This window comes from Theropithecus gelada, chromosome 5 (genome assembly GCF_003255815.1).
Source record: "Theropithecus gelada isolate Dixy chromosome 5, Tgel_1.0, whole genome shotgun sequence".
NCBI lineage: Eukaryota > Metazoa > Chordata > Mammalia > Primates > Cercopithecidae > Theropithecus > Theropithecus gelada.
Genome location: NC_037672.1, coordinates 182,057,123 through 182,071,949, shown reverse-complemented (window position 1 = coordinate 182,071,949; position 14,827 = coordinate 182,057,123). Strand labels below are relative to the sequence as shown.

At 39.1% G+C, this 14,827-nt stretch overlaps 1 protein-coding gene across 3 annotated transcripts in view; it reads left to right on the top strand.

Moving 5' to 3' along the window:
* CFAP97 (cilia and flagella associated protein 97) overlaps positions 1 to 6,828 on the top strand; it is a 46,916-nt gene extending 40,088 nt beyond the window's left edge. For 2 of the 3 annotated variants that reach the window (XM_025386623.1, XM_025386624.1), the window contains exons 4-5: positions 2,289 to 2,439; positions 3,536 to 6,828. In XM_025386623.1, the coding sequence (XP_025242408.1) occupies positions 2,289 to 2,439; positions 3,536 to 3,666 (282 nt within the window). In that variant the 3' untranslated portion in view covers positions 3,667 to 6,828. The remainder of the gene's footprint in view (positions 1 to 2,288; positions 2,440 to 3,535) is intronic. The other variant, XM_025386625.1, reaches the window with a different exon arrangement.
* Positions 6,829 to 14,827: the final 7,999 nt, after the last annotated feature.

Sequence of the window (14,827 nt, the reverse complement as noted above, 5' to 3'; positions counted from 1 at the left end):
AAATCAAAACTCAGCTCAGCAAAGGGAACCACTAATACTAGTTGGGTAATTTGAGTAGGTGACTCTTTTCTAGCTTTTGAAGGCTAAAAACTAGGGAGGGGCACTTCACACAGAAGGAGCAGCATGCAGGCAGGCAGTAAAGATGTTCTCGGTTGTTGTGTCCAGTTCTGCATGTGTTTCGCACCTCTGCCGTTTGCCTCCAAGCCTCCTTTTGTTTCTATAACAACCTCCTCTCCCTTTTCTAAACGGCCCTTCCCCTGAGTATCTTGGCTTATTCTTCCACCGTCTCTTCCTGCTTTGGAATTGCTGCTCAGGAACTCAGCGCAGAAGGGCAGGGGTGAAACTGATCGAACACCAAGTGGAAGAAGAGTTGTGTGAACGTACAGAATGCCACAGAACCGTACGCTTAGAAGTGCTTAAAATGTGGTTTCATTTTACCACAATAAAAGGAAGAAAGCAAAAAAGATTGTACGGAGAAAACTTGTCCTATGACTGAATTCATGAGTCTGATTTTTTAATGTGAAACTTAGTGCAGGTCAGTACTCCCTTTGCAAATAAGATTAGCTTCCTTCAGAGAAAGTTTGAATCAATAAAGAAAATAACAAAATACAATCATAGATCAATTCCCCAAGCGGTTTGGTCTACCTCAGTATTTCTTGCTCAACAATGCCTATGAAAAGCCAACAGAATAAACTCTTTCACCTTTTAAGAAATAATTATAAACAAAATTTAGAACATTATACATTAGTCTCTGTTACTGAATTGTAAAAAATTACCATGTTATTGGATACTGTATTGCCTTGGCCAATTGGTTTATATATCCTTTTTTTTAAATTAAAATATTATTAAAATGGAGACAGGGTTTCACCATGTTGTCCAGACTGGTCTGGAAATCCTGAGCTCAATGAGGCAGGTCATCCACCCGCCTTGGCCTCCCAAAGTGCTGGGACTACAGGCATGAGCCACTGTGCCCAGCCTACATATCTTTTTTTAGAACTTTATATTCTTTACTAATTGGTTTTCAAAGTTCTTAACAGTAAAAGCTTTTTTTCTCCAAATTAAATGTTATGCAGAATCTTTTTTTTTTTTTTTTTTTTTTTGAGAGGGAGTCTCGCTCTGTCGCCCAGGCTGGAGTGCAGTGGCCGGATCTCAGCTCACTGCCAGCTCCGCCTCCCGGGTTCCCACCATTCTCCCGCCTCAGCCTCCAGAGTAGCTGGGACTACAGGCGCCCGCCACCTCGCCCAGCTAGTGTTTTTTTTGTTTGTTTGTTTTTTTTAATTTTTTAGTAGAGACGGGGTTTCACCATGTTAGCCAGGATGGTCTCGATCTCCTGACCTCGTGATCCGCCCGTCTCGGCCTCCCAGAGTGCTGGGATTACAGGCTTGAGCCACTGCGCCCGGCCTAGAATCTTTAGTATATAAAATAGACAATGCAGAAAGCATAGCTGGGCTAGTAGAAATTAGCAGGGGAAGACCCAAGGGCCCTCCCTGCTGGCCTTTCCCCAGTGGCCTACCAGCCCTTGAGGCACTACTGCAAAGGAAACGGTGAAAGGCACTGCTCTACAACATGCATGTGGAGAATCTGTGGTAGCTTCCATATGTGTGTGGTCAGTCCTAGGTTTTAACACTAGGTTCTTAGCATTATAACTCCCATTACGTCATGTCTATGAGAAAATCAGGTTTAATGTATTTTATTTCAACTTACAGCACCTTTCCTAAGACTAACCTGGCACAAAAGAATCAGTCCTCTAGCAAGCTTGTCTAACCCACCTGATTTTGTTGTTTGTTGTTCTGTTTTAGGCTTTTAGCAACCTGAAGCCATGGTTTTTAGTTTCTGTCTCTAGCGATACGCAGGAAAGAGAGATGAGGAAGGGGCTTTACTGGCCCAACCAGAAACAGAAACTAACAACCCGTGACTGTATTCTCTCTGTTGGACACCCCTGGATGAACTGTTATATCATAGTGGTTTGGTGAGCTGTGGGATAGGCAAAAACGCTTGGATTTTTATGAAATTAAATTATCTGAAATATGTTTTTCACATGGTATGTCAGGAATGATTTAAAATCTTTTGGCTGGATGTGGTGGGTCTCGCCTGTAATCCCAGCTACTTAAGAGATTGAGATGGGAGGATCCCTTAAGCCCAGGAGTTCCAGGCCAACCTGGGTGACAGAGTAAGATCTTATCTCTTAAAAAAGGAAAGAAAGTGAGTGTCACGCTCTAGAATGTATTGCTTTGTTAAAAATGATTGCTGTTTAACCTTGGCTTTCAAATTGACTGTCTTTATTGAAGGCTTTATTGAAAAGGCTTGAGGCTGTGAAACCAACAGTAGGTATGAAACGCTCAGAACAACTGATGGACTATCATCGCAATATGGGCTATCTCAGCTCATCACCACTGTCCAGACGAGCCAGATCCACTCTCGGCCAATACAGCCCATTAAGTAAGCAGGACAAAATAGATCAAAATTATTTTATATTTGTTTGTATCTTGTATCCATTTTTTAAAAAAATGTCACTTATGTTATTCTGATGGAGTTTTAAATGCCAGCACTGGAGTGCATTCTGTTATTTCTCACTGTCATGTTTTGTTTTATTTGTATTAGTTCACTTAATTTCAGGTTTCATTTACAGCCTATAATGACAGGAAGGAAACCAGGAGATAAAACAATCGAAAATATCAGTAGGTTCTGAGGTAATTGAGGAAGTACTTTTAATTTTAAAGTTGATTGAGGGAAGAAATGCATAGATGTGCTGTTTAAAAGCTGCTGAAACGTTCTCCCTAGGTAGTTAAGAATTATTGCTAATAGACTCCAGCCCTTATATGTGCTTTTTTTTACTTACTGGATAACTAAAACAAAAATTAGCAAACTGATCACACAGCAAGCCTTACCACTTTACAGTAAGCAGTCAGGCTTGTTGTGTGATCAGTTACAGACCCAGCCAGTTGTGTGCCCCAGAGAGTACAGGAATGGAGTGACCATTTAGTGCCGGAGTGTGCGACATCTAGAAAGGTCAGTGTCCTTTACAGAAGTTTATATTGTACTTGATGTATGCATTCTAAACTATGTAATAAATAGAAGGTAATACCAAACCACTCGATGCCACAACTTCCCAGCGCCTGCCCCGTGTGAGTCTTCAACTCTCATGACTAGTAGTTCCATTTATTCCTTCTCCAAACCTTGCTTCCGCGGTATAGTGACTAAGACAGGGTCTTGTTTTAGTAAGTCATACTTAGCACTGTCCCTAAATGTAGTATATAAATGGTTATACGAAGGGATTTTTTTCACATGAATTATTTGAGAAGCTTTTACAAATGTTTGTTTTCCATGCCAGTCCAGTGCATCAGAATCCCCTGGGGTGGCATCTGGGTGTGTTTGTTACTATATTTTTTGAGTTCCACACGGAATTCTGAAGTGCATTCCGAGTCGAGAATCATCGCATTGGACTATTAGACACACATAGAATGTGGAAGAAAAACTAGTCTGGACTTAAAGTGAGGAGAAGTTTCTCAGATATTTCTTCTTTGTGTATTTTCAGGAGGAGCTTCCAGGACATCCAGTGCTACGAGTGGTCTCAGTTGTAGGAGTGAGCGATCAGCTGTTGACCCCTCCAGTGGCCACCCTCGAAGAAGACCTAAACCCCCTAATGTCCGTACAGCTTGGTTATAAAACACTTTTTTTTACTTTAAACATTGTTCACACAACTTTTATTGAAGTGCTCGTGCTATTACGATAATTCTCTGTGTAAACATCTATAATACCGTTTAGCAATTTAAGGTGTACAACGGTACATTGTAATTTATTGTTATTCAGTGCAAAATTATTGTCAAAAAGATGATTTAATGTAAAAAGTGTTTCCTGAGGATGTATTCATGTAAGATGTGTCCTTAATAGAGAAATAGTGGTATGCATGTGTATCTTCTCATTATAGAAATTGATTCCATTGTCATGCTGTCAAAATAGTAATGATAGTATCATTGCATGTTGTACTCAAGATGTTCACTATATAGTTTTCAATTTGTGTTATTTTCATTTCTTTATAAGCGTTATACCATGAGCTTAGCTCCTAAATTTGGCTGGCTTTGTTTTTCATCTGCTTTAGAACTTACGTGGCATGGCATAGCTTGATTGTATGAGATTGAACACTGATTATGAAACAAATCTTGAAATGTGTTTTCATTGGTAGAGCTGATCTAGATTTGATGAGCAGATTGAGAGACGCTTCTATTGGAGCAATTCTTGTAATTCACCAGAGGTATCTAGTTATTGTATAAGTGCACTGAGTGTTAGATCTTAAAAGTTTGATCAACCATTCCAAACCATTTCAAATATGAATATTAGAAAGTTCAACTTAGAAGCTTCCCTTTGTGTTTTTATGCATTCAGGTAAAGTCCTATTTATGATTCTTAGAAATGAGGTAGGTTTTAGAGCTACAGTCTTCTAACTTGTGAATAGTTTAAGGACCACATCAGTTACATCATAAGCAAAACCTATATATAGTATTTGTTGAATCAGTGAAATGGCACTATCAGCATGAAGAGCCAAGAAGCAGATCCTGAGGTGTGTTGTACAATGTTTTAGGTAATTCAGTATTTACTGTGTTATTAGAGAAGACCTAGCATAAGAAAGAAATGCTTTAGAAATTCCAGTAAGTATTTATAAGGCCTGAAAAAACTAAAATTTGAACAAAAAGGGAAATAAATCACACGTTTGCTGAGGCTGCTGCTTTAAATATTGGCTACTTTTCTTGTTTTGGTTTACTCTGATTTGTTTGATTGAACCCTGGAAGTATTATTTTTACCAGCCCCACATTTAAAGACCTAGTAATCTTGATGGAATTGGTAATGGCAGATAGGGTTTAATACTGTTGACTTTCCAAATTAGAATTTTTTTTCTGTCAAACTTAGGCTTTTGTATAGCAAAGTATGGTATCTCATTGTTACCATCGTTTTTCACCATTAGCCTTTTCAGTAGGCCCTTAAAATGTATTGGAAAAGTTCCATGTTAAATGACAAATGTCTGTCTTCAGTATGAATTTTTGATCTGTAGCCACAGTAAGATTTCTGTTTTCCAGTGGTCAGGCTCTGCAGCACATATGCTGAATGCTTTTTCCTTAGCACCTTTAACAGTAACGTGTTACTACATTTTCCAAAACATCAATTCAAATGTCTCGGTTTTAGTTTGTATTAATAGATTTTGTTGAGGGTAGGGCCTGCAAACATGGGCACAGTGAGGTTAAATAATTCATGTGACCACAACCTGGCTTTGAGGTTCTGCTTCTTTAGGGGGCCATAATGTTCATTCATTGTTATTTGATGCTCTGTTCTGATGAACATGTTACATATACACCTGCTGTATATGTAAGCTTTAGCTATACTAAACCAAAGCTTTATTTTCTTTTGTTTTTTAACTTACTGTACTTTGAATGTTTATATAACCTGTATTTCAAGAGAGGGAAGATAATGCTGAATTTTAAATTTAGCATTTGAACATCTGTCCAATAGTGAATTAATCAGTTTTTTAAAAATTGATTTTTCAGTTGTTCCAGAAAAATGTTTTATATATATAATCTTTTTATATATATAAAATCTTCTTTATAAATTTCATTTAAAAAATATTAAAAAAAGATTTTTATATATATAAAGATTATATATATTTATATATAGTCTTTTCTGTTCATAATGGCATTAGTCTCTGAATACATTTTATATTATCTTTGCTGCCACATGTCAGGATACAACACAATAGTTTTATAAATAAAAACTGTACTTTGATTTTAGGTACTAATTTAATGCTTTAGTTTTTACTACTTTGAAAGGGGAAGTTCATCTAAGTATTACTGATAACAGGGATCCAACCTAAAGTAAAAGTTGGAAAGGGCAACAGTCTTTTAAGCAGAACTTACAATTCTGTTGTCATGGTTACTTATATATAATGAATATAACTAGACAAATAGGAGTTGGAAAATGTGGTATATTCTCTAAGTCAAGATGCTCTGAAGTTATTATAGTTTAAGGGACATTCTTAAGGAATTACTTAAGTATATTACTCTTTTCGTTTTCAAGGACATGAAAAAGTAAAGGATGGTCGAGCACTATTTTATATTTTTTTGACCTGTACTGAATATATGTACTTTGAAGGTTTACATCTATAACTAGAAAGTATAGTAATCTGAGGTCTGGTTATTAGGCCAGATTCTTGTGCAGTTATTTTTATCTCTGTCAAAAGTTAAAACTAATGTTGCCTTCTTTTTAGTAAGATTCTACGAAAGTTTTTTAACTATTAAAGTTATTTCTTAAGGGGTAGCTCTTATACTTCCTCTACTCTCTTTTTCAGTTTCCATAAAAAGCTGTTTTCTTAGCTATTACTCCAAATAAAGTTCTTTGGTTTGCTTAAAAATGTAGTGTAATGCAGTTGTTTTCTCTCTGCTAACCCGAGTGTCCAAAATAGATATCTAGACAGCTTTAAGAAGGTGACGGTCACGGGTAAGTGATGACTGTGCTTCTCATCTTCAGATTCTTCCAATACTGCATACTGTGAAACATGTTAAGACCAATATAAATCCAAAGATGTGAGTTGATTATACTTTAATAATTAAATTCGTAAAAAATTTACTATCTTTAATGCCAAAAAAGTCTTAACCCATAAATGATCATATACAATCTTAGAAAATGTGCTTAAACAGTTACGGCTTCTTTATTTCTATGAGTAAAGATTAGTAAGAAACTTAAAATTAACATCCTTTTAAAATTTTCTGTTCCATTTTAATGTATTTTAGGCATTTAGAACTAGCCTGGCATAATGAAGAAGGAAATAAAAGCATTAAAGATAGCTGAGTTTTGATCCTATGTTTATCTCTAAAATGCGCTGTCTTGTTCCTGTTTTCAAAATCAGAATAACTTTTACGTGCCTTACAAGACCAAGAATTAGTAGGAATAAAGTTGGAAGGATGGTGTCAGTTATTTCTGTCTTTGAAAGTATAATATTTACATGGAAAAGACTTTGCTTAAAATTATATTCTTAATCAGAATTTATTTAAACTACATCATCTAATTGCTTCTGTAAAATTGTTATGGTACTACAATACAGTGGACACTCTTACAGCTTAAAGAAATGGGCTTTTTGTTGTTGTTGTTTGTATTTTTGAGATGGAGTCTCGCTCTGTCACCCAGGCTGGAGTGCAGTGGCACGATCTTGGCTCACTGCAACCTCCGCCTCCCAGGTTCAAGCAATTCTCCTGCCTCAGCCTCCTGAGTAGCTGGGATTACAGGCACACGCCATCATGCCTGGCTAATTTTTTGTATTTTTAGTAGAGATGGGGTTTTGCCATGTTGGCCAGGCTGGTCTCGAACTCCTGACCTCAAGTGATCCACCCACCTCAGCCTCCCAAAGTGTTGGGATTACAGGCGTGAGCCACTGTGCCTGGCCAACAAATATTTTTTAAAAGTAGTCATGTACATCAACATTTCTTACGTGTTCTGTATGAGTAATAAACACCTAAAGCTTGCTGCAAAACATCAGTTTAGGAACTTTTTATGAGGGTTTAATAAAACTAGCGCCATTGGAATAAATTCCCGAGTAGCTCCTGCAGTAGCTTATCTGAGCTCTCAACAGCAAAGAGAAAGAATGCTAGAGCAAATAGGATTATGTTATGGCAGAAATTTTTATTTGATTTTTCAATTCTGGTGATGGATTTTTAATTCATTTAGAGATATTTTTGGAGCCACCATAATAGACTCTTAAGATTCTATGCTTCCATTTCCAAATTTATTTGGTAAATCCAGGTAAGTTGCACTATTTGCCCTAGATGACATTTTTGAGGTTTAACTGGTTTACAAAATAAAACTTAAGAGGTAACATCATTATTTTACTATAATGAGACAGGGTTTTTTCACATGACCCTAATCCACAATTATAAGATAGTAAAAGAATTTGAGGCCGGGGACGGTGGCTCACACCTGCAATCCCAGCACTTTGGGAGGCCAAGGCGGGCGGATCACAAGGTCAGCAGTTCGAGACCAGCCTGGCCAATATGGTAAAACCCCGTCTCTACTAAAAATACAGAAATGAGCCACGCATGGTGGTGTTGTGCCTGTAGTCCCAGCTACTCAGGAGGCTGAGGCAGCAGAATCGCTTTAACCCAGGAGGCAGAGGTTGTAGTGAGCCGAGATCACGCCACTGCACTCCAGCCTGGGCAACAGAGCCAGACTCCATCTCAAAAAAAAACGTATTTGAAGAGTCACCAAAAATGATAAAAACTATGGTGCCAAATTCTTACAGGATATATATTACAATGATAGTCTTCACCAAAAAACCACACGTCACATTTTATCTCATACATTTTGGAATTATAGCTAGTCTGCAAAGTCTGGAGGGTGCTTTGTTCTTGATTGCATTCTGAGAATCTATTTCATGCAGAAAATATGCAGCAGTAAGCAAATATATCTGTTTCCCACATAGTTACCTGTACAAACTAGAAAAATCTAATTGTTCCATTAACTACTGTCTTCACTTTTAACACTTGAGTGTAGTTTTGCCTGTTTTTGAGCTTCATATAAATGGGATTATGCTCTTGTGTATGACTTTGTAGCCCAACATCTTAATGTTTGTGAGATTCTTTGATATTGTTGCATGTAGCTGTAATTGGTTCACATTGATTTTTATGTAGTATTCTAGTACTCGACTATACCATAATTCATGTATCTATTATGTGGTTGATGGATATTGTGGGTGGTTTCTAGGTTTTGACTATTACAAATAATGCTGATGTGAGGACTTTTGTAAACGTGCCTTGGTTGCTCTGTGTGTACGTTTTAGTTGGGCATGCAGGTAGCAGTGGAGTTGCTGGCTCAGAGCCGTGCTTGTGTTTAACAGTGCCAGAGTCGTCCACAGTGAGTGTAACAGCTCCTTCTTCCACAAAAGTGTAAGTTTGTGTTGCTCTAGAAACTCGTTAATATTATTGTCAGTCTTTTTTTTCTTTTTCTTTTTCTTTTTGAGTCTGGGTCTTGCTTTGTCACCCAGGCTGGAGTGCAGTGGCCCGATCATGGCTCACTGCAGCCTTGACCTCCCTGGCTCAAGCGATCCTCCCACCTCAGCCTCCCAAGTAGCTGGGACAACAGGCATGCGCCACCATGTCCAGCTAATTATTGTATTTTTTTGTGGAGATGGGATTTCGCTGTGTTGCCCAGGCTGGTCTCGAGTGCCTGGGCTCAAGCAATCCTCCTGCCGAGGCCTACCAAAGTCCTTGCAATCCCAAAGGGATTCCATGTGTGAGCCACAGCAACTGGCCTTTCAGTCATTTTTTTAAAGTTTTAACTATTCAAGTGGATATTTAATATAGCTCATTGTGATTTTAATTGTATTATTTTGACTAATAATTAGATTGAACACTTTTTTAGAATTTTTCAACTTTTAGATATAGAGGGTACATATGCAGGTTTGTTACATGGGTATATTGTACCCAGGCAATGAGCATATTACCCAATGGGTAGTTTTTCGGTCCACGTCCCATTCCTTCCCTTCCCCATCTAGTAGTCCACAGTGTCTGTTCCCATGTTCATGTCCATGCATGCTCAGTGTTTAGCTTCTACTTAGAAATGAGAATATTTTCCATTTCTGTGTTAATTTGCTTAGGGTTATGGCCTCCAACTCCATCCACGTTGCTGCAGAGGACATGATTTCATTATTTTTATGGCTGTGTCATATTCCTTGGTGCATATGTACCACATATTCTTTATCCAGTCCACCACTGAAGGGCACCTCGGTCAATTCCATATCTTTGCTATTGTAAATAGCATGGAGATGAACATACAATTGCATGTGTATTTTTAGAATAAGGCTTTATTTTCCGTTGGGTATATACCCAGTAATGGGATTGCTGGGTCAAATGGTAGCTCTGTCTTCAGTTCTTTGAGGAATCTCCAAACTGCTTTCCGCAGTGGCTGAACTAGTTTACATTCCCATCAACAGTGTATAAGCATTCCCTTTTCTCCACAGCCTCTTCAGCATCTGTTGTTTTTTGACCTTTTATAATAGCCATTCTGACTGGTGTGAGATAGTATCTCATTGTGGTTTTGATTTGCATTTCTCTGATAGTGATAACGAACATTTTTTCATGTTTCTTGTCTACTTACATGTCTTTTGAGAAGTGTCTGTTCATCTCCTTTGCCCTTTTTTTTTTTTTAAGGTGGAGTCTTGCTCTGTGGCCCAGTGCTCTGCACTGGAGTGGTGCGATCTCGGCTCACTGCAGCCTCCGCCTCCCGGGTTCAAGCGAGTCACCTGCCTCAGCCTCCCAAGTAGCTGGACTACAGGTCTGTACCACCACGCCCAGCTAATTTTTGTATTTTTAGTAGAGATGGGGTTTCACCATGTTGGCCAGGCTGGTCTCCAACTCCTGACATTTTGCCCTTTTTTTGAGATGGAGTTTTGCTCTGTCGCCCAGTCTGGAGTGCAATGGTGTGATCTCCGCTCACCACAACCTCCACCTCCCGAGTTTATGCGATTCTTCTGCCTCAGCCTCCTGAGTAGCTAGGACTACAGGCGTGCACCACGACTCCCAGCTATTTTTTATATTTTTAGTAGAGATGGGGTTTCACCATGTTGGCCAGGATGGTCTCGATCTCCTGACCTCGTGATCTGCCCGCCTTGGCCTCCCAAAGTGCTGGGATTACAGGCTTGAGGCACCACGCCCGGCTGATTTTGCCTATTTTTTAATGGGATTATTTTTTGCTTGTTGATTTAAGTTCCTTGTAGATTCTGGATATTAGTCCTTTGTCAGAGGCATTGTTTGTGAATATTTTCTCCCATTCTGTAACTTTACTCTGTTGACAGTTTCTTGTGCTGTGCAGAAGCTCTTTAGTATAGTGAGGTCACGCATGTCAATTTTTGTTTTATTGCAGTTGCTTTTGAGGACTTAACCAAAAATTCATTGCCAAAGTCAATGTTTAGAGGGGTATTTGCTAGGTTTTTCTCTAGGATTTTTTTTTTCCCTTGAGACAGAGTCTGGCTCTGTCACCTAGGCTAGAGTGCAGTGGCTCACTGCAACCTCCGCCACCCTGGTTCAAGTGATTCTCCTGCCTCAGCCTCTTGAGTAGGGTGCCACCGTGCCCGGCTAATTTTTGTATTTTCACTAGAGTTTCACCATGTTGGCCAGGCTAGTCTTGAATTCCTGACCTCAAGTGATCGACTCACCTCAGGCTTCCAAAGTGCTGGGATTACAAGTGTGAGCCACTGCGCCTGGCCTTTTCTAGGATTTTTAGAGTTTGAGGTCGTACATTTAAATATCTAATCCATCTTGAGTTAATTTTTGTACATGGTGAAAGGTATGGGTCTGGTTTCAATCTTCTGCATATGGCCAGCCAGTTATCCCAGCACCATTTACTTAACAGGGAATTCTTTTCCCACTGCTTGTTGGTGATGGCCTTGTCGAAGATGAGATGGTAGTAGGTGTGAGGCTTTACTTCCGAGTTTTCTCGTCTGTTCCATTCTATTCTACTCTGTTTTTGTACCAGTACCATGCTATTTTGGCCACTGTGCCAGTGTGATGCCTCCAGCTTTGTTCTTTTTACTTAGAATTGCTTTGGCTATTAATACGCGCTCTTTTTTGGTTCCATATGAATTTTAGAATGGTTTTTTTTTTTTTCCTAATTCCATGAAGAAATTAGAAGAAATGTTGGTAGTTTGATAGAAATAGTGTTGGGTCTGTAAATTCCTTTGGGCAGCATGGCCATTTTAACATCTTTCAACCCATGAGCATGGAATGTTTTTCATTTATTTTTGGCATGTCTGATTTCCTTCAGCAGTGTTTCATAGCTCTCCTTCTAGAGGTCTTTCACCTCCTTGGTTAGCTGTATTCCTAAGTATTTCATTTTCTTTGTGGCTATAATAAATGGGATTGTGTTCTTGATTTGCCTGTCAGTCTGGATGTTACTGGTGTAGAGAAATGTTACTGATTTCTATAAATTTATGTTGATTTTGTATCCTGAAATCTTATTATAATTGTTCATCAGTTCTAGTAGCCTTTTGGCAAAGTCATTAGGGTTTTCTAGGTATAGAATCATATTGTCAGTAAAGAGAGATAGTTTGGCCAGGCGTGGTGGCTCATGCCTGTAATCCCAGCACTTTGGGGAGGCCAAGGCAGGCAGATCACGAGTTCAGGAGATCAAGACCATCCTGGCTAACACAATGCCTGTCTCTACTAAAAATACAAAAAATTAGCCGAGCATGGTGGCACGCGCCTGTAGTCCCAGTTACTTGGGAGGCTGAGGCAGGAGAATCGCTTGAACCTGGGAGGCAGAGGTTGCATTGAGCTGAGATCGTGCTACTGCACTCCAGCAGCCTGGGCAACAGAGCAAGACTCTGTCTAAAAAATAAAATAAAAATAAAAAGAGAGAGAGAGAAATAGTTTGATTTATTTTCCTGTTGGATTCCTTTTATTGCTATGGCCAGGACTTCTAATATTCTGTTGAATAGGAGTGCTGAGAGCAGGCATCCTTGTCTTCTTCCAGTTCTCAAGGGAATGTTTCCAGCTTTTGCTTGTTCAGTATGATGTTGGCTGTGGGTTCGTCATTGAGGGCTCTTATTATTTTGATGTATGTTCCTTCGATGCCTAGTCTATTGAGGGTTTGTTTTTTTTTTAATTATGAGGGGATGTTGGATTTTACCAAAAGCTTTTTCTGTGTCTATTGAGATGATCATATGGTTTTTGCTTTTAATTCTGTTTATGTGGTAAATCACATTTATTGATTTACATATGTTGAACCAGCCTTGCATCCTAGGAATAAAGCCTAATTGATCCTGGTGAATTAACTTTTTGATATGCTGTTGGATTCAGTTTACTAGTATTTTGTTGAGAATTTTTGCATCTGTGCTTATCAGGGATATTGGCCTGAAGAGTCCTTTTTTTGTTGTATCTCTGCCAGATTTTGGTATCAGGCTGATGCTGGCTTCAAAGAATGAGTTGGGGAGGATCCCTTCCTGTTGGTTTTTTTTTGGAATAGTTTCAGTAGGATTAGTACTAGTTCTTTTTTGTATGTCTGGTAGAATTTGGCTGTGAATCCATCTTTTGCAGGGTTTTTTTTTTTTTTTTTGAATTTTTATTTTTGGTAACAGATTCTATTTCAGAGCTTGATATTGGTCTATTCAAGGTTTTAGCCTCTTCCTGATTCAATCTTGGGAGATTGTGTGTTTCCAAGAATTTCTCCATTTCCTCTAGATTTTAAATTTTGTGTGCATAGTTGTTCATAGTATTCTCTGAGGATCTTTTGTATTTCTGTGGGATGAGTTGTAATGTCATCTTTGCCATTTCTGATTATACTTACTTGGATCTTTCTTCTTTGTTAATCTAGCTAAGCTAGCATTGTATTAATCTTTTTTTTTTTTTTTCTCCCCAAAGAACTCTTGGTTTCACTGATCTTCTGTATGGGTTTTTTTGTTCGTTTGTTCTTGAGACAGGGTCTCGCCCTGTCCCCCAGGCTGGAGTGCAATGGCGCGATCTTGTCTTACTGCAACTTTTGCCTCCCAGGCTCAAGCAATCCTCCCTCCTCAGCCTCCCAAGTAGCTGGGACTACAGGTGCACACCACCATGCCAGGATGATTTTTGTATTTTTAGTAGAGATGGGGTTTCACCATGTTGGCCAGGATGGTCTCGAACTCCTGACCTCACGATCCACCCACCTCGGCCTCCCAAAGTGTTGGGATTACAGGCATGAGCCACCACACCCATTCTAAACTTTCCTCTTAATACTGCTTTAGCTGCATCCCAGAGATTTTGGTAAGCTGTGTCCCTATTTTCATTAATTTCAAAGTGCTTTTATTTGTACCTTAATTTCGATGTGTATCCAGGAGTTATTCAGGAGCAGGTTGTTTAATTTCCATGTATTAGTGTAGTTTTGAGAGATCGTGGTATTGGTTTCTATTTATATTGTACTGTGGTCCGAGAATGTGCTTGGTATGGTTTCAGTTTTGGTTTTTTTTTATTTTTGGAGACTTGCTTTATGACTGAGCCTGTGGTTGGTCCGTGTGTTCTGTGTGCAGATGAGAGGAATGGATATTCTGTGGTTGCTGGTGGAGTGTTCTGTAGAGATGTCTGTGAGGTTCAGTTGGTCAGGTGTTGATTTTAGGTCGAGTTTCTTTGTTAGTTTTTCTGCCTTGATCATCCGTCTACTGCTGTCAGTGGGGTGTGGAAGTCTCCCACTGTTCTTTTGTGGTTGTCTAAGTCTTTTCATAGGCCAAGAAGACCTTGTTTTATGAACCTGGGTGTTCCAATGTTGGGTGTGTATATTTAAAATAGTTAAGCTTCTTGTTGGATTATGCCCTTTATCATTATGTAATGCCCTTATTTGTCCTTCTTAATTTTTATTGGTTTAAAGTCTGTTTTATCTGATACAAGAATAGTGACTCCTGTTCTTTTTTGATTTCTCTGTGCATAGTAGATCTTTCTGCAACCCTTTACTTTGAGCCTGTGGTGTCTTTACTTGTGAGATTGGTCTCTTGAAGACAGAAGATGGATGAGTCTTTTTTTTTTTTTTCTTTGAGACAGGGTCTTTTTCTGTTGCCCAGGCTGGAGTGTGGTGGTACAAACATGGCCCACTGCAGCCTCAACCTTCTGGGCTCAAGCAGTCCCCCCTCCTCAGCCCCCCAAGTAGCAGGACTACAGGCGTGTGCCACCACACTTGGCTGAATTTTTTTTTTTTTTTTTTTTTGTGGAGACAGGGTTTCGCCATGTTGTCTGGTCTGGCCTTGAACGCCTGGGTTCAAGCAGTTCTGCCTATCTTGGCCTCCCAAAGTACTGGGATTACAGGCACAAGCCACCCTGCCAGGTCCCTTCCCA